General features: G+C 35.6%; 1 protein-coding gene across 6 annotated transcripts in view; it reads left to right on the top strand.

Moving 5' to 3' along the window:
* Window positions 1-5,644: 5,644 nt before the first annotated feature.
* EPHA5 (EPH receptor A5) overlaps window positions 5,645-27,488 on the top strand; it is a 320,717-nt gene continuing 298,873 nt past the window's right edge. For all 6 annotated transcript variants that reach the window (XM_049790011.1, XM_049790014.1, XM_049790012.1 and 3 more), the window contains exon 1: window positions 5,645-5,866. In XM_049790011.1, the coding sequence (XP_049645968.1) occupies window positions 5,683-5,866 (184 nt within the window). In that variant the 5' untranslated portion in view covers window positions 5,645-5,682. The remainder of the gene's footprint in view (window positions 5,867-27,488) is intronic.

Genomic DNA, 27,488 nt, shown 5'->3' with positions numbered 1-27,488 from the left:
AGATCAATCTTTGTGATTCTTTCAGAAACACATGTGCTACTTCTTCAATCTCAAAATATTTATTATATAAATGTTCATATTTTTAATGATGCTTGTTGTTCAAAATATTGGTGTCAAATGATCAGAAAACATTTTGTCCAATCTGTGGAACCCTTATCCACTGTAGAACCCTCAGTGTTGACTTTCTATGACATTGATATAGGAATAATTAAAAGTAACTAATCACCAGCAACAAAAAAATTTATTTATTTTGGTCTACTGTAATAAATTTACTTAGTTTGTTCTTTTCCTTGCTACAGCATTCAATGAATACTCCTGAATAGTGGAAGGTATTATTGTTTTCAATATACCTGATAAGAAATAAATATATTCCGATAAAAGATGAGTGCTGATTATGACATTAACATATTTAAAACTGGCTTTTCTGTTGAGTGAAGCTTCAATATCATTGTTAAATCATAAAATAACAAATATGTTCAAGATCACATTACTTAACTACTACTGGTCTACATTTATTTATTTTTTAGGGTCACACCCTGTGGCACTCAAGAGTTACTTCTAGCTCTGCACTCAGAAATCACTCCTGGCAGGAAAGGGGGACCATATGGGATGTCGGGGATTCAAACCACTGTCTGTCCTTGGTCAGCTGTGTGCAAGGCAAATACCCTAATGCTGTGCTATTTTTCTGGCCCTTGGTGTATATTTATTTTATCTTAATATTTTTGCTTGCTTTTTGGACCACATGTGGCTGAACTCAGAGTTTAGCCCTGGCTTTGTGGTCAGGGACATTGATAGTTAAAACCAGTCATTGAAAAAAGAATAGGTTTATAATAAAACAAAATTATTTTAGAATATAGTCAATACCAATATTAAAACGATTTTGTTTTATGTTATTCATTAAAGTGTAATGTAAAATGCTAGATATGTTTACATCACATTGTGAAATTCATAAGCTATTACTTACATTTATTTTATACAGAATTTTCCTCATGTATCGAAAAATTAGTTATTAGTTAACATCAATATATACTTATCTTCTAAAGAAGTTGGTCATGATCCTGTAAAAGAAACTTTTATTGGGCTTCCCTATGTTTTAATTAGGGTGTTATACTTTCATATTAAATATACATTAGGTAAACATTTTGGTTTCATTTCCTAATTTCTTAGAGAGAATGTATCTGTGGGACAAAATACTTACTGAAATTAGGTTAAAAGAATGCTAAGAGTATAAATTTTAGGAACTAAATGCTAAGTATAAATTTTAAGAACTAAAATTTCCTACATTTTGTGACATTTATATGTATCTAAAATGATTTAAATGGGATTTTTAGCATTTGTGTGAATATGTTTTTTCCACAGACCTCAATCTTTTATTTTCTTCATTTGTTTTATTGTCAGCATTGTACATATACAAATTGTGTGCATATTTCTATATATACACAGACTGGAGATAATTTTTCTTCAAGAAATCTTGATTTAAGATTGTTTATACCTATCATCTATCATTGTATTTAAACTTCATTATATTTTTAGCTAATTGTTCTGGAAATTAAGAAAATCTGAAAATTGAAATGTATTACTTACTGTACCAATTATTTCAAATATCTTGGGGTGTTTCTCTTTCTTTTTGACAAATTGATTATCAATTTTCCTTCACTTTTGTTAAAGTACAATGGATTTTTCAATAGAGTGAGTGCTGTGTGTTCAAATTCCCATATCTTACCTTCCAGCTGGGCATTTCTTAGTTCCCTTCTCTTTCTTTCTCAGTCATATGATTAGCATGAATCTAATAATTATAGGGATATAATAACTGAAGTGCCAGTAAAATATCAATCTAAAACAACACCTAATGAAACATACACACAAACCTTCAGTAAATGCTAGCAAATCTGCATTTCATGATGCTTTTGTGTTTTATTTTGAATGCAGTGGTTACACTCAAGCCTTATTAGTATACTGAACTTGCTATAATTTCTTCTATAGGGTTGTAAACTTTCAAGGTGATCCTGAATGTTCTTGGTTTATGAAAGCTTCACAGGAAAGAGAGATCCAAGCTTGAGATCTAGGGATATACCAGACTCTTTCATCTCTTGAGGTCATAACAGTAATCCCAAACAATAAGAATTCAAACAATAAAAAGTACCAATACTGGATTCCTAGCTTTTTTCTTGTGAAAAGCACCAAATATGAAGAAGAAAGAAAAATATGAAGAAGAAAGAAGAAGAAAGATTTCATCTATCATCTAATGTAAATATGCTGAAAGCATTTATATGTCAAAAAAATCAAAACATGGTCAAACACAGATCTTCACTCAGAATGAGGTGCAAATCAAAATATTTTTATTGCTTTCTCAAATATTCTAACCAAAAACAATACTTATAGCACTTTGGGTATCAACTTAGGATTTTTTTAAAGATACATGCCTGCTTTTATAAAATAATTATTAGAATTTGAAGTGGAGAATAAAAAGGATCTTTCTCTTCTGTATTTTTAGTTAATTAATGAATTAGCTGTCTTGGGTAGGAGACAACAACATAATGACGAGTGTCCAATTATATATTTTTACATACTTGACTTTATTTTTGTTTGAAATACAATTAATGACAATGTTTTCTAGGGAGACCATCTTTGGCAGTGCTCAGGACTTACTTCTGGTTCTGTGATCAGGGATCACTCACTGTTGGTTGGACTTGAGGACAATAGTACAATTTTTGAACAATAGTATTTAAAGGAAAAAATTAAGAATTATACTAATTGCATTATAACAAGGTTTATTGCTACATGGATAAGAAGCAAAACTTATGTTAGAAAAGAATTGCTAAGACTTCAACGCCTAATTCTATTAGGTCAATAGGTAGTATTTAGATTAAAAAAAATAAAGGTGAGTTTTGAAATATTTTTAGGAAGTGGAAGGTCCATAGACTGCTGAAATTCTAAACTATCTTGAGGTAATTAAAGAACAATCAAAGAATTAAAATATGAGTTTAGTGATAGCTAACCTATTCACAGTAAGTAATATATTCCAGTGTTAGGCTGAAAAAACTTGGCAAGATTTTAGTCTACTGTAAATAGATAGATAAGATAGGAGTGATGTCATCTAAAAGAAAAAGATGTTGAAGATCACCTTCAAAACCTTCATTTTACTGATAAGGATACTGAAGCCTATAAGAAGTAAAGTAATTACTCGGAAACCATATTAAACTGCATTAAACTCCTTTCATTATTATTAAGTATAGCCTGGCTTTAGATAATTTAGATAATATTCTGTGTAGATAGTTTTAGGTAACTACTATAAATTGAGAGGGGAGAGGAGGACATAGTTTGAATGATCTTCAAATAGAAACACAAATTTTGACTTGTTATCTTAGTGTGAGGCTTTTAGCCAAATTGAAATACTGATGCAGTACCAATCTTTTATATTTGTTTCCTGCATTTGAGTACATTATAATAGCAAGAAGCTGCTTTTAGATTTCTGATGCCAAAACATTTCAGGAAAAAATAACACAAAGATCAGTTTCTACTTTTCAAAATTGCATCATTGCTGCTGTATTCTTTCATCTTCATTGAAAATATTTCAACAAAAAAGCTAAATAACATTAGGTGAAGAGGTTGAAAATGTGTTGTGAAGACAAACAAAGCTTTGGTGTCAAAACTGTTGTGCAGAAGCACCTTTACTAGGAGCGACTGCAAGCTAAAATTCTTACAGTGGCTGCTCTTTACCAAATTCAAGAGCATTGATGAGAGAGACAGACAGAGAGACAGAGAGACAGACAGAGACAGAGAGACAGAGACAGAGTGCAAATATATTCTTGTAACTCTTAAAAAACCCAGTATACTAATATTGTCCTTCAGATGGATCTAGAGAATGAAAGAGAACACTCAAGGAAATTAAGGAAAGCAAAAATAAATAAATAAATAAATAAATAAATAAATAAATAAATAAATAACACAAGCACAGAAAGTTGACCTGGAAATCTCAAGTCAGCTAAACACAAGACATTTAAATAAATAGTTAAATCCTGGACATTCTTTAACCTGTGTTAATTTCACTGAAATTAACCACAAGCTCTGCCCAGGCGATATAATTTCCCAAACCCGAAAACATACTATCCACGACCTGAACGCATGCCATCGACCTATTCTAAAAGCACCTGGCGAAGTACAAGTATCAAAAGTCAAAAATCCTCGGCTGCAATTTCCAACCTGAACTGCCATCTTCACATTTATCAAAGATAAGTCGACAATTGACTCAGGAAGAACACGTTGACGGATCAGTCCTAGCCACCCTGAAATGAAAAAAAGGAAAGGGGTCAGCGGCAGTGCGCGAGCGAGCGAGCGAGCTGGGGGGGAGTGGGGTGGTGTTTAGAAAACTAGCCACGAATCCGCACACTCTGCGAATAGCGTGGCAGGGTGACGACAGGGCTTGTCGATGCCACCAGCCAGCAGCCTGTGATGGGCAGCAGCAGGCTTCAGCGCTCCAGAGCCAAAGGAGACCCGCTTCTCGCCGGGCTGAAGTGCTGAGCCCGATTTCCCTTGGCAATCCCGGGAGGAGCCCCAGTGGGTCCTCCGGGCCGGCTGGAGGCTCGTCTGGAGGATTCTCCACCCTCATTATCTATCTGGGCGAGAGAGAAGACGGGGAGAGCTTTTCCGGGAGACCGCTAGGCAACACGCACCAAAGGCAGCCAGCCTCCCGATGCCTTTCCTTTCCCTCCACGGGGGGTGTGACTTCGTCTAAGCAGCAACTCACACTTCCAGTAGCTGCTCCCCGGCGAGTCAGCGAGGAGGAGGGTGGAGGAGGAGGAGGAGGAGGAGGGAGGAGGAGGAGGAGGAAAGGGAGAGTGGGAGGCGCACAGCCGGGAGGCAGAGGAGACGCCGGAGCTCCAGACACAGCAGGAGCGCGCCGTGGCGGTGCAGTTTCCCCATCGCCTTCGCTCGCCCGCATCAGCGGGAACCGCCGCGGCTCCCTCCCCGGCCTCCGCCACCCGGATCCGCGCTCCAGCCCGCCAAGTCGTCCCAATCCTCCTCCCCAGCGCCGGACCGACCCAGCCCGCGGCTCTCTCCTCCCATCGCTCCTTTGGAAACTCTTGGGATTGCATTTTCTTTTTCTCTGCACGCTTTTTGCACCCCCCCATAAATATTCCCCCCTCTTTCTTTCTCCCCTATTTAAATCACCCCCCCTTTTTTAAATTAAGGATTTCTTCTCCACTTAAAATGACTCGTCTTCCAGACCGCCACCCTCTTTTTCTACTCTGAAGACGGAAGAAGAAAAATTAAAGCCTTTATCTCCCACCTCCTGGGGGGGGGCATTTCAAGACACCCCTTATTTTGAAGGAAGGAAAAAAAAGTCCTAAGAGGCTAAGGAACTGAAGGTGGGACCTTCTCGACATCCCCCCCATCCAAAAGCTCAGCTGGGAACTGCTCAGGCCGCCTTCACCAAGCGCTCCCCTTGACCCCCCCCCCCCCGGAACGGTCGCCGAAACCGAAGCAAAAACTTCAGCCGTCCGAGGATCGCGGCGCATTTGGGGGGGCTGGAACCGAGTGCCCGAAGGGGGGACCCACTAGTGGGCGAGGGCGCGGAAAAAAAAAGAGCCGCGAGCATTGCTCCTCGCTTCTCCCGGTGAGGCCGGAGTCGCGAACTAAACCTTTAGATAGCGGATCCGCAGAGGCGGCTGCGAAAAGAAGATGCGGGGCTCCGGGCCCCGGGGTGCGAGACGCCGGCGGCTCCCGAGCGGCTGCGGCGATTCCCGCCGCGCTCCCGCGTCGCTGGCCGGCTGCTACCCCGCGCCTCGCCGGGCCCCGCTCTGGACGTGCCTTCTCCTCCTGTGCGCCGCGCTCCGGACCCTCCTGGCCAGCCCCAGCAATGAAGGTAGCGCGCTGGGTCGGGCGTGGGGGGACCGTGGCGGGGCCCGGGGCGCAGGGGCGAGGCGGGGCCTGGGAGTGCGGGGCCGCGCGCGGGCCGCGGGGACCCCACATCGCTCGGGATTCCGGGGTCCGCCCAAATGCTTGGCCGCCTCCTCCGCCGGCCACTCGCTTCTCTCTCTCTCCCTCTCCCTCCCGTGGCATTGTTTGACACGAACCGACCCAGGCGGGCTGGGAGCAAAGCCGGCCCGGGGTCAGAGGCGGGCTGGGGTTGGGTGGGAACTTAGACCCCCGGGAGACTAGGAGAGAGTCCGGACCTGCTCCTGGAGGTGGGGCGCTGGGAAGTGGCATTTGGGGGGCTTCGGGAACTGTTGGGAGCGCCCCTGGGAGGCTCTTGGGAGCCTGCAGAAACCGTTATTTGAGGCCGCTGGTGGGAAACGCTGCGGGGGTGGAGGTTTGCCGGTCTTTAGGGGGAAAAAGTGCTTTCCGGGAGCTGTTATTTAGGGCATCCACCGCTTCTATATTTGGGGACTGGGTGACAAAGAGCTATTATTTTCCCCCAGAGAGGAGAAGGATGGCGAAGGACGGGAAGCGTCCCATAGCTTAGGATGCCCTTCACTTTTGGAGGGCGCGTGATTCCCGCTAGGCGTAATTGGGGATGAAGGGCAGGGCGGAGAGGACCAGCAGTGAGGGTCGTGGGTACCCGCGATGCTTAAGTCGGCGTGCATTTATGGGGTAAAAGGCTTCTGCTCCACTTGATCAAGAACCCCAGGTTCCTTAGTCCCCCAAGCCTCACCACACCCCCCAAGCCTGCCCGCAGAGCCGGTGGACCCGCTTCCAATGCTGGAGCGCGGCGGGGGCGGGAGCGGCACCTGCGCGGCTTGGCTGGCTGCTGCAGGAGACGGTCTCCTCCTGCGGGCACCTGCTCTCCGCCGGGGTTCGGCCCCGGGTCTGGTCTCAATCTCGGGGTACATCCCCAGACCGGGTGCGACTCGGCCGCTACCGTTCCCAGCAGGGCTCCGATCAGGCCGGGAAATCCTCCTGAACCCGGTCCCCCTGGCTGCAGCTTTGCAGTTTCGGTCTGGGGCTCCGGTTGCCACGAGAGAGGCATAAAACCTTTTTTGAAAGCAAGAAATCAAAAGCCTTGCACCTCTGGGGCAGTAGACACTGGACCCGAATGATGGAACCGAAGCGGCGGAGTCTGGGTGTCCTCGTGACTCCCACGGCTGGCTCAGTGGGTGGGGAAAGAGCAGAACTGGTTTCCGACGCTGCCAGTTTCCTGGGATCCCTATAAAAGCGGGGCGACGGGGTTCCCCCATCTCACCCCACCAGCCCCCCCCCTTTTCTTTTACCCCCATGGTCAGCATTTTTGGAAAAAAAAATCTTATTTAACGACTATACCTGCACACACCTTGCATTTAATCTACCATGCTTAAGACAACATTTTGTCTTTCTCCCTCCTGGTAAAGTTGACAGTGTTTTTTCTCCAGTTTGGACTGTGATTAGGAATCATCTGATCTGATTATATTCTAGCACACTAGGAGTTTGGGGGGAATTTATGGCAAGGTTAGGCGTCTTTAAGCTGTTCCTTCCAACGAAAGGGGTCTATCTCCAGGTTTGGAATCAGAGGATAAGTGATGTCACCTATCCCATCGTGTTATTTTATTTTTTCCCCGAGGTCTGATGTGGTAACAATCTACCTGAGAGCTCAAAGGAAGTGGATGCTTTTGATTTAGAGAGTGGAAAGAAATGAATGGCGCCGGACACTGAATGGGTGACAGGGCCTTTGAATAGAAGCCAGGGTCTGCAGAGAGAAGGAAAGGAGCATGGAAATAAATGAGTCTCCTTAGATGGGTTTACAAGCAGGAATCTTATGGAAGGAAAGTAGCTTGGTTTATTATCCAACAGCTCCCACAGGTTGTCTCATCTTTTCCCCAGCTAGTGGAATGCTGCAAACTTGTGCTACAGTGAGATGGAAAATGTAGAAATCAGACCAAAAATGAGACTTTATCACCCAGTGTTCTGGAAGTCATACACCTTTTTACCGCTTTGCATTGCATTGCATTTTTGTAGCAAATCACTATAATATAATTAGAAAAAAATCTTAATATTGACAATGTTTCATTCATTAACTCTGTACAACATAGTTTCCCTTATTCCAATATTATTTTCTTATGCCCCCTTTTCTGGTCTATAAAATGTATGCTCTCTTCGTTTCTCCATAAAGCTAACAGCTATGGTACATCAAACTTTATAACAGGAGTTTATTTATTTATTTACTTAAGGTTACGGACTAGAATTTTTGTTTGTTTCTGGAGGGACTTTAAAAGGTCAAGATAAGAGCAATACATACTAAATCTATTGTAAAACTTGCTTTCCTCTACTTTGCTTTTTGCAGCCTCTATATAGTGATATACCTGACATATTGTGTATATATAGGCTTTATAATATGTGTGGAATGGGAATGCTTGTATTATATACAAAAGGGCAGGCATAAATACACATTAATGGTTGGTATTTTAATTTGATTCAAATTTAACTTAAGTAGACATAATTAAGAAGATTTATCTGAAAAAGTAATCACACATATAGTTTGAATTGATATGAAGTAAATGGCAAAATATATTTATTGGCCAACAGACAAACTGAAGACAAATTCACTCTTCAGCCTACATTTTTAGATATAAATTCTAAGTTATACACTTAGTGTATCCAATAAGCATATGTTATATGTGGTAGGACCTTTGAACTATATTTTATAAAATGTGAAGACATTTTGCAAGAAAATTATCTAAGAATGATTAAGTAGTTTAGTTATAAATAAGGATATCAGTAAGTGAATCTTTTTAGTAGAGTTAATAAAGGGAGTATGTCCACTGTTATGAATATTGGAGGTGGCCCTGAACTTATTCAGTAAATGCCACTTTTTGCTGTCTGGAGATATATTTGTAAACAAGTATTATTTGACAAGTGCTTTTCACAGCAGGGATTCTTGGCCAATTACTGCTGAACAGCTCTGCATTGAAAATGATTCACCAGCAGTGAATCAAGCTTAATTCATTGAAGCTACAGTCAGTAATGTACCAGTAAAGTGCTTCTGACAGTTGTCAGCAGTTTGTATTTGGACAGTCCAGTTTCTTGTTGTTGAGTGTTTTGTATGTTTGAAGAAAGTGGGATGAGGGTGCTGGAGGAAAAATAGCATGAGACCACCACATAAAAGGGGTGGGGATTGGAACTATGTTCTTTGTTTAATCATAAAATTGTGACTGGTTCCAGTGCCAAGAAAGAAAAGGGAGCAAGTTTTGGGGAGGTGGTTGCTCTTGGTTTATAATAGGACAAGGCCCATAAAACAGATTGGATGACATAATAGATTCGTAAAACTAAATAGCTTTGTTTTGTGACCTTGTCATCCTGTAGTAACTCATTTCCTTTTAGAGAAAGCAGCAGGACCCCACAGAACAGGGGCTGTAAAATCAACAGGACACTACTGAACACACAGAAAGAGAACCATTGCCCTGTTTGAATCATAGATTGTTGAAACTAAAAATGGCAGTGAATAGTTTTGACTTTTCACTTTATAAACCATGAGAGCAGAGAAGAGGGTTGGGTCTTGGATGATTTACACTATTTTTAAGTAGTCAAAGTTCTTGACTGTATGGAGTTAAAAGGATTTCATTTTTTTCATATTGGAGAATAGGTTGTGCAGATTCCATATATGCCTAAGAAAATTTTTCTTTGAAAATATTCTTAAAATAGCATCACTTTTAATTTAAATACTTTTAATTTGGTATTTCAATAGTTCATATAAGATATAATTCATATGGAAAAAGGAGTCAGTTTTTATGCTTATAAATGCAGTATCATTATTTATATTATTGATACCTTGTTCTACAAAAATAATCACTTGGTTTTACTAAAAATGAGATAAGGAAGCTATTTATAGAATCCCCCACATTTTAGTCAAATGTTGGTTTTATTTAACATTGTGATCATTTTAAAATGATTTAAAAATGGCTGATCTTTATCTATATATTCACTGTTTTTTGGTTGATTCTGTTGACCACTTGAAACATCAACTTGAATTTTTTTGAAAATAAATTTGCTTTTAAGATTAATTCATTTACCTTTAATTTGAAAAAAAAAACTTCTACCTTTGACTTTAAAAATAGAGTATATAAGATTATTTTAAATAACAATATTTTTACCTTTTATAAATCTAATTTAATGGTTTTAATAAAGAAAACTATAATTTTAATATCTTCCAGAAATAATTATAAAAGTGCCCATAACTTTTATGCATTCTGTTAAAATATTATATGAGTAGATGCATTAAATAGTTTGCATTTAAATAACAAATTTGCTTAATTTTTATAGGTTATTATGAATTTTTAATCAATCCTGAACTAGTTAACATTTATTTTCATTAGAATAAAATGAACTTTGATTTCCCAGGCTTGTGCTATTTATATTATATATATATACATATATATTGTATTTTTCTTTTAATACTACATTTTGGCTATTAAGGGAATGTTAAAGCTGACAATTTAATTTACCTTCTAGATCAAAACATTTTATTTGCTATTTACCATGTCTAGAGTGTATGTGTGTATCTATAAGAGAGTATGTATCTTGTTTTATTTACAGGTAACTACATATTTAGTTATTATATAGTATATATTCATACATAGATATTAAAATTTATAGTCAGTTATTCTTGATTTCCAAATTTTCTTAGTCTGTATACAAAAACAGTTAATATTTATTTGGCACAAAAAACTTCATTATATGTTCCATCCAAGACTAGGTGAAACACTTAGGTTTTCCTGAGATAAGCAAAGGAAGATTAAAAAAAGAAAATGAGTTCCAAAGTAAATACAGCATGATAATGATTCATGTATTTCATTAAGTATATATTATTTCTCTTATTTGTATATTTTGCATTTGATTAGGATATTAATGGTAGGAGAATCTCTATCTCTAATTTTAACTTTTTAAAACATTGTATACTATTCGTAAAGATACTAGATTTATATTGTAAAATACTGCCTAAATTATTGCCATCATTAAAAGTTACTTTCAAATACAAATGCTATATTTTTAAAAAATTGTATGTGCTCCCCAAAACAATTACTTTAAGTATTTGGGAAGTCTCCTTTATTTTGTATATACTGTCCTATATTAGTTTTAATTTCACACCATACAATTTTCTATAGATTTTAAAGTGTTTGGAAAAGAAATCAACATTTTATAAACAAGTTATGGACATTTTACTTTTAAGAATACATTTATTAAAATACATAAGATACTTTCTTTGAAATGTAAGATTGCTGGTGCCATAAATTGTACTATGAAATAGGTATAAATTAAGTTACAGATAATAATGAAGGCAGTCATATTATAATGATTAAAATTTATATATCCCTATTCAGTAGGTATCACATAGAAGGATTTTTTTCACATCACATAAAATCAAGAAACAGCATAATTGAAAAATACCAATAGAAAAAAAAAGCAATAATCTAAAACATGATTACATTTAATGATTTTGTTGAGAAAGATTAAAATATCTTTTCTTTTGCTACCAATTTAAATGTTTTTGGCTACCTAATGTAAAATGTTAAAATAAAAATGCATAAAATTTGAATTATGTATGATGAACTATCTGATAATTTGTTTTTCTTGTCCTTAGATTTTTTTTGGGGGGGTCACACCCGGCAATGCTCAGGGGTTACTCCTGGCTGTCTGCTCAGAAATAGCTCCTGGCAGGCACTGGGGACCATATAGGACACTGGGATTTGAACCAACCACCTTTGGTCCTGGATCAGCTGCTTGCAAGGCAAATGCGGCTGTGCTATCTCTCTGGGCACTTGTCCTTAGATTTTTATCTCAGAATTTTTATCTAGTAAGTGAGCATCTCAGGTATTACAAAGTCATAAATAAGACTGTAATTAGTAGTAGTACCACTAGAGGTATTTAAGCACTTCTGGTTTAGCATGGTATTTATTCACCAACATTTAATATTTGTATATATGTTAAATGATTTTGTGTATTCTTGGATATAAAGACACTGTTGAGCCCTTTGTATTAAAATAATAAAGCATCTCTGAAACTACACTGTTTTCAAGATCAATAATAATAGAATAGGCTTTACCCATAATTTGACTTTATTTTAGTTCTTTTTCCTATAGGCTTCACAATCTTTAGTCTCTGATCAGCATGTTATGTACTTAATATAATTTATATAATTTCTTAAATTACTATAGGACATATAAAACTTTATTCAGAAATCCACTCTAGATTATGCTTTATCCCCCCCCCCTTATTGTCTCTAGGACTCGTGTTTATGGCTTCATTATCCTGTGTTTCTTAAGCAAAGTGCAAAAATTTGTCTGACTATTGGTGTCCCTTCTAGGGAAGTCTATCATGAGGTTAAAAGATAGAATGAGTAGAAATATGGTGGTTTGCCTAAACTATTAATAAGTGATTTTTTATTTTTAAATCTTATTTTTTTAAAAAAACATAGATATACATTCATATACACTTTATATTTTATCCTAATTTTATATTTATTGATGAAATAAAATCCAACATAATTAAAAAAAAACTTTGGGTTAATGTTATTTCACCCATTTATTTTCTTCTCTTATTTCTCATTAAAATCTAGTATTTTGTTGAGTCATGCCAAATACTTGTGTCGTTAGACACCCTGCAGATTACATAATTGAGATTAAAGTGTCTGTGATGATTCTAATTCTGTTTCAGTTTCTGGACTGTTGCCCAGGCTATCTTCTCCATCTATCACACCTGTCTTCTGTTCTAACTAAACTGGGCCCATACTCTGTTAAGTAAATGATTCTAACAAAAAGAAAAGAAAACGAAAAAGGGAAAAAAAAAACATAAGCCAAAAGCTGAGGGGTGAAATATTTCGCATATGCTTTGTGAGAAAATGTTCTTACTTGGAAACATATTTTGGGCTAACTATTGAAAGATTTAGAGAAAATACAGTCTGTTCCTTTTACTCCGGGTAGCATCTTTTTCTCATAATAATTTCACACATATTTTCATCTGTCACATCTGTCACTCTTTCAATACCTCCGTCCCTTCTTTTCTTCTCAATATTTCCTGTCCCCATTTCCTTCTTCCCTGTTCAGACATCACATTTATGTAAAATCTGAAGGAGGCAAGAGGGTAAAAGCGCCAAGGTTGTTTCCTTTCAACTGCCCTAAGGAAGTCAAGATTTCAAATAGGATAAGACAAATAGTCCTGTGTTAAATCCTGGCTCCCAGTTCTTAAAAACAGATTTTTTTTTTGTCAAACCAAGTCCTGTGTAGGCAATTCCAAGATCAGAAGTACAGAGACTGTAAGGCTTAACTGTCACTTTTGTGTTTCCTCTGTGATAGCTCACTTATTTACATAGTACTTTCCTGTTCCAGGATGCCTGTTAATGTCTTTTCTGTGGAAGACAAGCTCAGCAGGTAGATCCTGCTAGCAGCAGCACTGCTCTGCAGTGTAGCTCACAGCTGGAGCTATCTCAGAGAGCCAAGTCCAGTTTTCACCTCTGGTGTTGGACAGGTTGGGAAGAAGGCCTGTCTTGGAAGCTGACAATGGACTCCTTCTCCCGTAAGAATTTGAGTCTGAGCAGTATAGTAAAGTGATTTTCCAGTTTTCTACAAGAGTATTAAGTCTTCTGAGCAAAGTAAGGTAATGTTCTTAGGTTGCTGAAGGAATTTTTAACCATGCCTACTTTGAAGGCATCAATCATACTTGCTTTCCCTGAAAAGGGGGAGGGTAGCCTAAATCACAATAGCATCATTTCATTTTGCAGATTCAAAGTAATTCTTGTTAAGCCTATAACCATAAGAATGAAAAGGATTAGAGGCTACGAAGTTAAAGAAACATAAGAAGGTGGAAAGACATTTTGCAATTCTAAAGCAAATTTGTCTTACCTAGTTTTGCATTTCCTCTTTAACTTTGGGTAATGTTCATCAGTTACTACATCTAACTAAATTCTTTGTACACTACTTTATTTTATTTTCCAGTTCTTTTTCCTGTTAGTATATTGCTACCCTATCACATATTTGTGGATAACAAACCAATACCTCAGTTTTTTAATTATGGAAATGTAGCTGATTAAAACACTAAAGTTTTGTATGTTAACATCCCAATGCGGGTAAGGGTTAGTCTTTAAGAAAACATTGGGCTTACAATTCTGTGGATTTAATGTGAAGATACTTTTCTTTAGAAAGAAATGCAAAGTTACGTTGCTTTTGCAAATATAATGGAGAGATGGACTAGGTAAATTTTTAGTGAATTTTCCAGTGACTGTGGTGCTGAAGTGGCTCATGTGACTGAGAAACTTCAGTTTAATTTTGATGATCTTCAGAATAAAGTGAGGTCAGAGACCTCATAGCTCAGGTAAATAATACTTTTTCATAGGGTAGTTGTAAATATAAAAATAATTGTTCATATAAACATTTTCTAGTAAAATTTCTACATTCAAATGTGTATCCAAGTATGCTGTATTTAAGAATAGATGTCGCAATCATATTTTATATTATATTCCTCAACCTGAGTGATAAAATAAAATCTGGGGCAGGAAAAACAGTCCAGAAAAATTAATACATATGTAATATTCCAGAGAGTTAGCCAAAATAAAATTAACCAAATTAAGATAACCAAAGTAGCCCTAATTTTGACCTAAGTTTTGCTGCTTTCCTCATTATTTAATGCTATGTTTTGATTAGAAAATGCAAAGAAATATACAAACATTCTTAGGATTATGGAATATAAGTGTATTTTACCATGTTACATACAGAGGTTTGATATTTTCTATTAAGAGCAGCATCAAGGTATAATTTCAAATATTCATGATATTTATATCCACAGTTCTAGCTTGGCATATTGTTAGTTTTACCTATTTTGTATGGATAATTTTTAAAATGACCTAGAAGTTGCTGCTGAAAAAGATTATAGGAAAAGTTAATTCCTTTCAATGTCCTTGAAACAAATACTTTACACTACAACTTAATACCTGTTTGATGTAAAATATGCAATTTTTTGATTGGTTTAATTAAAGTTATAGTTTTAAAGTTCATTGAATTTTTATCTTTATAGTTTCATATAGTTTAAGATTTTTTACATAGTAAACAAAACAGATTAAAGGAATTTATATTAATATAAATTTATATATATTATATATATTATTAGATATTTTTAATATACTTATATTATATTAAAGGAATATATTAAATTTTGGATCTTCATGTGAAAGAAATGAATATGTTAGCTTGCTCACGGGTGCATAGCCTGGTGATAGTAATGACAGTTAACATATATTAATGAATTTTGATATGCTATTGATAAAACTAGTTTATATATGTTGATATATTTTCCTAAAAACAATCCTGAGGATGCACATAATTACTATTACTACTACTTGAATTATCACTGCCAGTCATTATTATTATTGTTGTTGTTTTGCACACTAAGCAGAGTCATTAAATAATTTGTTCATGAACACAAATTCAAAAGTGGGAGAATTCTGCATTCAAACTAAGGCTGCTTTGAACAACTTTTATATACTGCAAGTGACGGCTGATTAAAGTATTCCAGGTATTGACTCACTTTTACCCTGAACATCCTAATAAGGAATTATAAATACAGTGGAAAATGTAGTAAAAATACATACAGAACTTCATGTGGTGTGTCATTATTTTATTCTTACAGTCATATTCTGGGTTTCCTTCAAAATACTTAATATTTAATCAGCTACCCATCATCATAGACCAATTTACTCCATGAAATACATCTCTCTTCTTTCCCACTGTGAATATCTCCAGTGAGAGATATCCAGCTCCAGGATAGATCACTTTTTCCTCTCAGATTTAGGTCATGTTTTCTTTTATTTTTTTATATTGTGTTCTTTTTACTTTTAAATTGTGACTTTAATATAAGCAGCCATGATTAATATCTAGCCCAGGCTACATTTTGTGTCCCAAAATTCCATTTAGACTCTCCCCAATAAAGGTGCTTATTGCTGATCAGCACTACCTGGTTCTGTTGGGAATAGAGGACTGTTTAAAACCTATAGTTTGGTCTTAACTTAAAACATGTTTTTTTAAGGCTATTCTTTTCATAACATGTCATGTTACTGAAAAGTGCAGTAGGAAAAAATTACCTTTTGTCATTATCAAAGTCACCTCCTTGGTGACTTTTCTTTTCACATATTCAGGATACCATTAAATATTTTATAAACATACTTATGAAGTTTAAAAGGCTTTTTAAATACAAAACACACTAATATATATAATTTTATGCTGATCTCATAGACAAGCTTGGAAGATGAATTAGACAAAATATTGCCCTAAACAGAGGATGTAAAGTAAGAAACTTTGCTATATTAAAAAATATATATACTTTCAGGGTCAACTAAGTATTGCTGTATCAGTGCTCCATTTTAGGAGTGTCTGGCAGGTGAAGATAAGCCTGGTTGAACCACTTAGAATTGTGAGACCTTGGGCAAGCTAGGAAACCTCTCTGCACTGAAGATTTCTTGTCCATAAAATGGGACTATTGCTATGGGAGCAATTAAGATGAAGTGAATTCACACATACAGTGTTTTGTAAAAGTTCTGGTACTTTCTATCTAAGCATTATGTAAATGTTAAGTGCTAAACAGTGTGGGTTGGCACCCTGACATTTTAGCAAGCTCTAATTTTCTATATTAGTCAGTGAGCACTGTCTAATATTTATTGTAAATGGAAATACCAGAAGGAAAGCACTTGACTTCTATTCAATTGCTCAAGAAGCCTTTGTTTACTCCCTGGGTAAACCTTTCAATGACTCTCCAGTACCCTCAGGATAAAATCTAAACTCCTTGAGCCTGAGTACAAAGCTCACTGTGATTTGCTTTTGGCCCTTCCTTCTGCCACTTTCCTCAATCCCTGCACTCCAGGTTCTTGTAGGGGAGACCTGCTCTCAATACAGTTAGATTCTGGGTTCTCAGTAGGAAACATTCAAACCCTGCCTTCACCTAGGTAACTTGATCTTTATGCTCATGTCAAAACAGTAAGACCCAGTTCCAATTTCCCCCCAAGATTATGTGCCAATTCTTATTTTGCATGCACGATATCACACTGTGCTAAAATTGAGGTTTCCTTACTTGTACATTCTGTTACTGAAACAGCATACTAGTTGCCATAAAAAGTAAAAGTCAGAAAAAAGTTTTCTTCTGAACTCAGAATTATCTACCAGAACACTACAGAGAATATTGCAGAATACTGATTTGCTGCTCATCAAAAGAAATTAAATCCTAAAAATATAGAAATATTTTTTTCTAGTTAAAATGATTTTTTCGCATTACTAGTTGAAGAACACTTTACCTGTTCCTGAACTCAATGACTGATATTCCCTATGGAGTATCAAACCATATGCCATACATTTATTCTTAGTGAATTCTATGTTTTCTTAAAAATGTTGCTTTTGGGACTGGAGGAGATAGTTCAACAATAGTCATGTACCAGGCCAAGTAAAATACTTGGTACCACATGACACTGACATATTCCTGTGTTTCCCTTATGACCATAAGTGACACTAGGCCCTTACCTCAACCGACCAGGTTGACTGTCACTAAGCCTGGCCCCTGTACATCCTGAACAAGGCTTGGAATACCATTCTCCAATTCTACTTACTCTAAGACATACCATACTTTTAAATATATTCATTCTCACCTCGTTATTCTTTAGCCAGTGCAGCCAATATAACTCTTTTTATAAGTTTACAACTAATAGAGTTTAGAATCACTTGTAATTCTAACCTTCTCTAAATAGCTGAATTGCCAATGAAAAGATGGTATGATTTGCCAACTAAAACAAGTTAATAGCAAGAAATTTGGCAGTAGATTTAGAGTTACTAAAATCATCAAAGAGAAAAATGTTCTACTGGGCTTAGCAAGTCACCAAAAAATAATAAATATACTGTGTTTATTCTGTGACTTAACTACTTTTTTCCCTTTTTTTTCTGACGAATTATAATATTTCCAATGATTGAACCTTTATCATGTGGCATACAATGATTTTCTACTTAAGTATGACATAATTTAACTTCGATAAAAACAATAAAAACATATGTTCCTTAATGACTTACATCTCTTGGGAGGAAATGGATTTACTCTTTCATTTGTTTTATATTTCCTGGAATATTTACACTGTTAATTTATGAAGCACTTTCTATTTAAAACTTAGTAGGGATTTTTAATTTTAGAGGAAAAGTAGCAGGATACTATAACATATGACTAGACTTCATATAAGAAAAAAATTTTATAGGTGTCAGAGAATTGGCTAAATGAGCAAGAGTACATACTTTACATGCAGAAAGCGTGAATATAATCCCTGGTTTAGAATAGTAGTTCAAGTACCACCAAATAACCCTAGTCAGAGAGCTGGAAGTAACCTTCGAACACTACCAAGACTGGTCACCCTATGAGCACACAGAAAAACCTCAAAGGTGTTAAGGGAAAAAAGTTGAACTTGCAGTACTGATTATCTCTTAAAGTATATATTATATAACTTGTATTTAATTTTAACTAGAAAGCTTAATTATTGCTCACAAATAAAATTTGCTTTTAAAAATATGTAAGGAACATCAGGGTTAATATTGTATACTACTGAGTTAGGAGTTTTTTGGTCTGGTGCCTGAAAGATAGCATGAAGGTAAGATGTTTGCCTTGCATGCAGGATGGTGGTTCATATCCCAGCATCCCATATGGTCTCCTGAGCCTGCCAGGAGTGATTTCTGAGCGTACAGCCAGGAGTGACCCTGAGTGCTGTTGGGTGTGACTCAAAAACAAACAAACAAAAGAATTCTATGGTCTGGGGCCAGCGCAAGCTATAAGGCATCTGTCTGCCTTGCCCATGCTAGCTTAGGACAGTTCAATCCCCCAGCGTCCCATATGGTCCCCCAAACTTGGAGCGATTTCTGAGCACATAGCAGGAGTAACCCCTCAGGGTCACGGGGTGAGGCCCAAAAACCAAAATAATAGTAATAATAATAATAATAATAACAACAATAATACTTTGGTCTAAGTATTTCTCTAAATTGGAAGGAATATTAATGATTATTGTTATGAGGAATATACTAGAAACTTCCTTTAATCTTATAAATGTTTGAGACTGGGTTTGGAAAAAAATGAAGAAACTTGCACTCCATCATACAAGAAATGTACATTTTAGAAACCAGGTATTATTGATGCTAAATTTTCTGAAAAAAAAATCAGAAATTTGAAATTACATTAAGAGTCAATTTACCTAAAGATACTTGGGATTTTGAGTTATGTTTTATTTTACATATTACCTTCCAAGAAAGGAATCATATTTCATTGAAGATGCACTTTTACAAGAATCAAATAAAGAATAATAATACTAAATTAATGTTTAGAGACATGGAAAACTTCCACTAAAAATCCTATATTCAATATTAAAGCTATTGAACAGAACATATAGCTCTAAGCTTTTAGTTCAGCAGATTTTATTTCTTGACAAAAAACCTATTAGTTAGTCTGTTTACTTTTTCTCTGAGGTTTGAGATAAACTAATTATTATGGTGTTTATGTTTGAGGTGTTGAATAATGGCATGAAGACAATAACAGTTTCCAAAATATTAAAAACTTAGATTAAGGATAAGAGCTGTAGTACAGCAGTTAAAGCATTTCCTCACATGTGGAGATTTGATCTTCATCATCCCATATGGTCCCATGAGTACCTCAGGATGATTCCTAAGTGCAGAACCCTGAGTTCAGCCTGAGTGAGTTTTGCCCTCACGCCAGGAACCAAACAAAGGCATAAACCTCAAAACTTATTTTTATCTAATAGATTCTTATCTAAATCATTGTTGAAAACCAGAAACATACTATTACTAGTGATTTTTAAACACCCTTTAAGCAGTAGCATTTTTCATTCATTCAAGGAATCATTGAAGAAGCCTAGTGTAAAAAACATCTGACTACAGAGATACAAGGTTTCTTGTTTTTACCTCCTCTCACTCTTCATCTGTGCCTCTAGGACAACTTTTAACCACAAGAGACATTGTGAGCTCCCTCTGAAATATATTGTTAAAATATAAAATGAAATTTGTATAAAAGAACACTGTGCTATATGATCATGGCTTGTAGCTTCCAAAACAGATCTAGTTGAAAAACAAATTATAATGGGCGATAAAGAAATTTTTCTTAATGCAAGTATTTTTATCCTAAAGAGGCTCATTAGTATACTTGCTAAACACAATTAAATACAGCATGTTTAGATTCAAATAGAATAAAGACTGAATAAAGACTTTTTTTGGGGGGCACACTTGTGGCGCTCAGGGATTACTCCTGGCTCTGTGCTCAGAATTCGTTCTTGGCAGGCTTGGGGGACCAAATGGGATGCAGAGATCGAACCAGGGTTGGTCCTATTTTGGCAGAGTGCTAGCAAATGCCCTACCCACTGTGCTATTGCTTTGGCCCCTGAATCAAGATTTTTTTTCCTTTATTTAAACATCTTGATTACATATATGATTGTGATTAGGTTCCAGTCATGTAAAGAACACCCCCTTCACTAGTGCAACATTCCCACCACCAATGTCCCAAATCTCCCTCCATCCCACCCCACCCCCACCTGTACTCCAGACAGGTTTTCCAGTTCCCTCATTCATTCTGATTATGGTAGTTCTCTGTGTAGTTATTTCTGTAACTGCACTCACCACTCTTTGTGGTGAGCTTCATGAAGTGAGCTGGAAGTTCCAGCCCTCCTCTCATTGTCTCTGAGGATTGTTGCAAAAATGACTTTTATTTTTCTTAACCAAGAGATGAGTGAGACTATTCTGCATCTCTCTCTCTCCCTCTGATTTATTTCACTCAGCATGATAGATTCCATGTACATCCATGTATAGGAAAATTTTATGACTTCATCTCTCCTGACAGCTGCATAATATTCCATTGTGTATATGTAACACAGTTTCTTTAGCCATTAGTCTGTTGAGAAGCATCTTGGTTGTTTCCAGAGCCTGGCTATTGTGAATAGTTCTGCAATAAATATAGGTGTGAGGAAGGGGTTTTGTATTGTATTCTTCTGTTCTTATGGTATATCCCTAGGAGTGGAATAGCTGGGTCGAATGGGAGCTCAATTTCCTGATTTTGGAGGAATCTCCATATCGCTTTTCATAGAGGTTAGACTAGCCGGCATTCCCACCAGCAGTGGATAAGAGTTCCTTTCTCTCCACATCCCCGCCAACACTGATTGTTCTCATTCTTTGTGATGTGTGCCAATCTCTGTGGTGTGAGATGGTATCTCATCGTTGTTTTGATTTGCATCTCCCTGATGATTAGTGATGTGGAGCATTTTTTCATGTGCCTTTTGGCCATTTGTATTTCTTTTTTATCAAAACGTCTGTTCATTTCTTCTCCCCATTGTTTGATAGGATTAGATGTTTTTTTTTCCTTGTAAAGTTCTGTCAGTGACTTGTATATTTTGGATATTAGCCCCTTATCTGATGGGTGTTGGTTGAATAGTTTCTCCCACTCCGTGGGTGGCTCTTGTATCCTGGGCACTATTTCTTTTGAGGTTCAGAAGCTTCTCAGTTTAATGTATTCCCTTCTGTTTATCTCTGCTTACACTTGTTTGGAAAGTGAAGTTTCCTCTTTGAAGATGCCTTTAGTCTCAATGTCCTAGAGTGTTTTACCGATGTGTTGTTCTATATACCTTTATCAGGTCTGATATCAAGGTCTTGAATCCATTTGGATTTTACCTTCGTACATGATGTTAACTGGGGATCTATGTTCGCTTTTTTGCAAGTGGCTGAATAAAGATTTTTAACAAAGCATATTTTAACAAAGCAAAGAAATATGCTTATAGATAACTTATAGATGACTTACAGACTTACAGATGACTATCTGATAGATAAACTCTATCAGTAACTAAACTATCATGGTAAATTCAGTTTTATTCCTAATATATCTTATTTAGAACAAAATCACTATTAAGTGGGTTTTGACATTAGAGGCTGTGTCAAAGCCACAGTAACAATATGGAGATCAAGTTTGTCCAGATTGTTATTTAAGATAAACATGCTAAGATAACTCAAGTGTGAAATACATAGATTTGCCATATTGAGTAGGCAAAGCTTGGTTCCAATATTGTCTAACTAAAATTAAGTATTTAGGATATCCTATGTATTGGGGTATTATCAAAGGGTCCAAATCATAGGGACTACCTAGTATATTCTAATTTCACAGGTTTTAGAAAATTCTAGTGGGTTTACATTTTTAGAAAGCATTGTGAATGAGATAAAAGTTAAAAAAATTTAAAAAATTAAAAGAAGTTAAAAAATACCATAATTTTGTGTTCATTTAATTCTGTATAATATACAAATAAACATATAAAGAGAACATGTATATATTACTCAGGAGATGCTATCAAAGAAAATTTATGAAATATACATAAGACTATGTATGTTAATTATGAATAGAGTGAGAACTTGTGTAGAAGATGCTACAAAGATACTGTTAATCACATATAGAGAACATGTGTAGATGATCTGATGTGCCACTTATTATAATAATAGGCAATATGAAAATAAAAATGTATTAAGTTAAAATGATATAAATATTAGTTAACACTATGCGTTACAGTGTTAGGAATTATAATAGAAAATCTCAAGTATTTTGGATAATTAATAATTGATATAACTAAATCTTAAGGTGTGTATATAGTTAAGATGTGCATATTTACCTATATTACTAAATATTACACTTATTACCAGTGTTATTATATATGTGTATATATACCTTAGTGCCAAATGTTAATTTAGATAATTATACCTTTTGAGAGTCTCACTCAGGGGATGTAGAATGATTATTTCACAGTATTTGTTCTCAGGACCAAGATTTAAGAGGGTTGATCAATCAGCAAGATACTTCCTGTTTTATTCACTGACTTATCTCTTGGGCTGATGAGAGTTCTTATCACTTAAGTATATGCGTAATAAATATTTGTTGCATTAATGAATGAAACTCACTCTGCAGGCATTATATTCTACAGAACCCTAATAGAAACTAAGGCAAAGACTTTATTTCCCTTGAGTTGTATATGTGTCAATCTATGTTACAGTATTTTGCCCATTATAAATAAAAACAAAATTAGTTTACCAGTGATTTGGATGTCTGCCTTAATGGAATCAGGACAGGAATTATTAGCACAATGGATAGGGAGTTTGCCTTGCATATGGATGATCTGGGTTCAATCCCCTGCAACCCATATCAACCCCTGAACCTGCCTGGAGTAACCCCTGATCACTGCCAGGTGTGACACCCTCCCCCCCTAAATAAAACAAACCAAATGAATCATTATGTATTTTCTTTTCTTTCAAGCCTATTATTTCATAGTTGTGTGATGGCTAACAGGTGATACACAGTTTGGATTATGAAGGTACAGAGAAAAACCAAAAATCATGACAATATTATTATTTGTTCAACTGGAAAAAATTCACTGAGACTATAAAGCTGTTTTCTCTTTCTTTCTCATTGGTAATGTGTAACAAGGCCACAAGATTCAATGGAGCTAAGATAATAGATGCATGATTGTCATTGTTTACTAAGTCCAGTCATGACCAATTGTCTAGTGCTGGGCAAATTGCCATTTCAAACACAAGTGAGATTCTCATACACTGGAAAAGAATGAATGAGAATAATTAACAAGCATTAAATGGTATCTTCCAGAATAACAGAGAGAAAAAGAAATGCTTTTATTTTATTTATTTTTCTGTTTTACATTTAAACAAGTAGAAACAGCCTATTAGTTAGATTTTATTTTGAGTAAATGAAAACGATTTTAGGCACCAGATCAATGAGAAATAATCATTGCAACTATATCACAAACCTCTACATTACTGACAAATACAATTCACTGTATTATTAATAAATTGGCTAAAAGAAAGTTTTCTATATCATAAATATGGTTAGATGTTTTAAGGTGGATAAGAAACGTCATACTACCTCTTAATTGTCAACCACCTATGGTATGGGAGATAGTACAGGGTGTTAGTTCCTTCAGTGTAGGTCTATCTTATGACTCATTTTAATGACAATAACATTATCATACCCAAAGATTTTCTGTAAGATAATTTGGCTATGGTTTTTTTTTTTCTGGTTGAGGTAACAAAAATCCTTGCTGAGAATTGATATTGGAATTAAATTAGAAACAACAGCTGAAAGATTGACATAAAGATGACTCAAGTTGCTTGAAAAATTTAAGTCACTTCTCAGTTTATAAAGAAGGCTGCTGAGCCATTCAGTTAATCATTTTTCAAAATGCTATCCTTAAATACACTTTGAATCTGCTCAAGCTACTTTCTGGTTTATTGTTTATATTTAATTATTCATCCAGTCTAATTTTCATGCAGATTGTTTTGCATTTTTATATCTTTTATTTTTATTGAGGATGGATGGTCATTCTTAGTGAGCTCAGGGCTTACTTCTGGCCCTGCAATCAGGAATTACTGTTGGTGGTGTTCAGAAAACTGGTTGGGAGGCAGGGGATGGAAACTGGGTTGGCTGCATGCAAGGCCAGTGCCCTACTCTCTGTGCTATCTCTTCAGCCACATCATTTAGCTATATTCCCAACAAACATCCAGTGGTCATTAGGAAATTGGGTAAAGATTCATCAAAGCAAATAATCCACTCTGCATACATTTTCCATGTTTTAAATTTTGGGGGTACTTTTTCAAACTATATTTACAAAAATAAATCCCATATTTTCCTCACCTAACAGATTTTAAAACATAATGAATAACATTAAAATTAAGAAAAGAGGAGCCATGAGATCTATTAATGTGGATAAGGTTATTTTCATTAAGGTTGACCCAGCTTCAACCTCTGGTACCCCATCTGGTTCGTAAAAGGCACTAGGAGTGATCCCTGAGTATAGAGCCATGAATCAACCCTGAGTACTACCTGGTTTGTCTAAAAGACAAAAATTAAGAAAGGAAGGCTTATTATTTTTGTGTTGCTTATTTTTGGATTTTTACCACTTATATCTTGGGTATTAGACCATTACTCTGATCTCTTTCCACCAAAAGACCCAAATGCCTGTTGTGTTTGATTAACATAGGTGAAGATTTCCATCTTATCTATAATAGTAGTAAAGTATTATGGTAGATACTTGCTTTCATAACAGTCCATTCAAAATTTAGTTAATTTAATAAACATCATTTATGTACAAGATTTGAGTTTTTAAGGTGTAAATTTTTGGATTTAGTAAGTTTAATATTTGAGTAAATATGCTATTAAAAAAGAGGAAATATTTTGGAGTGAGATATATTGAGATTTAGATTTCGAGTGTCTGCTTGTTAGTTCTGTTATCTTGAAACATATTTCTCAACTTTGTTTTTTATATGTAAAATGGGAAAAATAAAACATATCAAAAATTAGTGTTAGGTTTAAGTTACGTTACACATTTGATTCCAGACTCATGTAATTTTATTCATTTTACTTATTGATATTAAAGATGTAAGAATTGAGACCCACATAGTAAAATTATTTCCAAAATTTCACATAGAAGCAAAGTCATTTGACTAATGTGCAATCTCTTGCAATGAACCATTCAAATGAATGAAATTTATTTCATATATTAAAATTCATATTTTAATGAGTAGTTTTATAGCTATACATTTTGTGGTGTGAATTAGCATGCAGTGTGTATTATGTAAGATTATGATTTTAAAGACTGCTAGACTAATTGAACTTGACTTTCCTCTTTAGACTATGTGAAATTTAAGTAGGGTTTGTTTTGTTAAATTTTTATTTTATTTTTTGATTTTTGGGCCAATCAGGTTTTACTCTTGGCTCTGCTCTCAGAAATCACTCTTGACAGGCTTTGGAAACCAGATGGGATTGTGGGTATTGTATCCAGATCAGCAGAAATCAAGGCAAATAAATAAATACCCTACCCAGTGTGCTTGTTCACTCCAGTCCCCAGATTTAACAAATCTTGTTTCCACATCTGACAAGAGTCAACAGAAAATTATGGATTTTATAACTTTATTCTATATGTCATATGACTGTATCATACTACTTGTTAGTTCTTAAAAATTTACTCTTAGTGGATTTCCATGTTATATTTAACTAAACACTTTGGATGGACTAATCTGGAGAATTTTATTCTGAATTTTATTTTTCTAAGATTTAGAATTTTAGATAATACTGGCAACCAAAATTATGTATATACATGTATATCTTAGTGAAATTTACATTATTCTTGATCTGAATAAAATTAATTTTTTTTAAAAATATGTGACTGAAACATTTTAATTAATGATGAAAGTATTTTAAAAAAGGATGTAAGAACAAAATGAACAGTGAGGTCAGCATTTTGAAATGGGCACTGATTTTTCTTCATAGTCAACAATTAAGTTTATTAAGATTAAAAAAACAACAAAACCCACATATATTAGATATCACTAAAGTTTTATATATAATGTATTATATTATATATAATATATATTACACATTATATTTTATATATAATATTAATATTTAATTGATTTAATTAGTAATGTCATTAGGGTTCTGAAAGTAGAATTTGAAAGTGCCATTACATAATGGGAGAACAAACTGCAGTAAGAGAAAGTTGGTCTGCCTGCAAATCCTGTCACTTAACAATTAAGATGTCTTCCTTTGCAAATAATAGAAAAACTCTTCCCCATTGGATTAACCAACAAAATTGATTTTTGTGCACTTAATAGAAAGTCCTAAATGAGCCAAGTTTCAAATTTAGTTCAAATTTATAACTATATTATAATTTTGAACTAGATATTTCCTGCCCTTAACTCTTCCAACCTTATCTGTAGGCTTTGCTATGCGGCTGGTACTCATTTTCTCTTGAAGGCTGCATCAGTTCTAGGAAACAACCCATACCCTGAAGCTGTCAAAGCAACAATGAGTTTCCTTTTCTATTTCTTTCTGCTTGAAAACTTCCCTCTCTTGCAGAGCTTTATAAGTTTTTGGACAGAATTGAATCAATAGTGAAATCATATCATTGGAACTGAAATGAATTCACTATTGCTGAACTGTTGAAAGGAAAAAACAAGCTTTAAATGATACTGGAGGTAAGAATAGAGACTGATTCTAGAATAATTTATATTATAATCTGCATTATACTGCTGTTTGATATCTCTGGGTAGCTATCTCTGGGTAGTAATTTCAGAAAAATGTCAAGATCCTCTGTGTCTAGTAGGAAGGCTATGATCAGACAGGGCACTACTTTACTTGAGGCTCAGTGCTCAAGGCCCACTCTTGGTGGTGTTGGGTGTGAGTTGGTGCTTTGATGCTCTCAGTATTTGGGGGATTGTTTAAATTTGAAATAACTTGGTATCATGAATATATTCATAACCAGCAAACATTTCATAAATTTTTAGTTTCAGAAGAGGAATGAACCAGTATATGGGCTTGGGACCTGATTAACATAACTCAAATCTTGGATGATCAATGGCTCCTCCATTGGAGTCTTTACTTAGGGAAATATGCTTATATTGCCTTACAAACTGATCAAACAACAAACAATTAAATAATGAATTTATTTGCCATTCTCCATAAAAAAA

This window comes from Suncus etruscus, chromosome 16 (assembly GCF_024139225.1).
Source record: "Suncus etruscus isolate mSunEtr1 chromosome 16, mSunEtr1.pri.cur, whole genome shotgun sequence".
NCBI classification, from domain to species: domain Eukaryota; kingdom Metazoa; phylum Chordata; class Mammalia; order Eulipotyphla; family Soricidae; genus Suncus; species Suncus etruscus.
The sequence above is the reverse complement of the archived record's forward strand: the minus strand, read 5'-3'. Positions and strand labels throughout refer to the sequence as shown.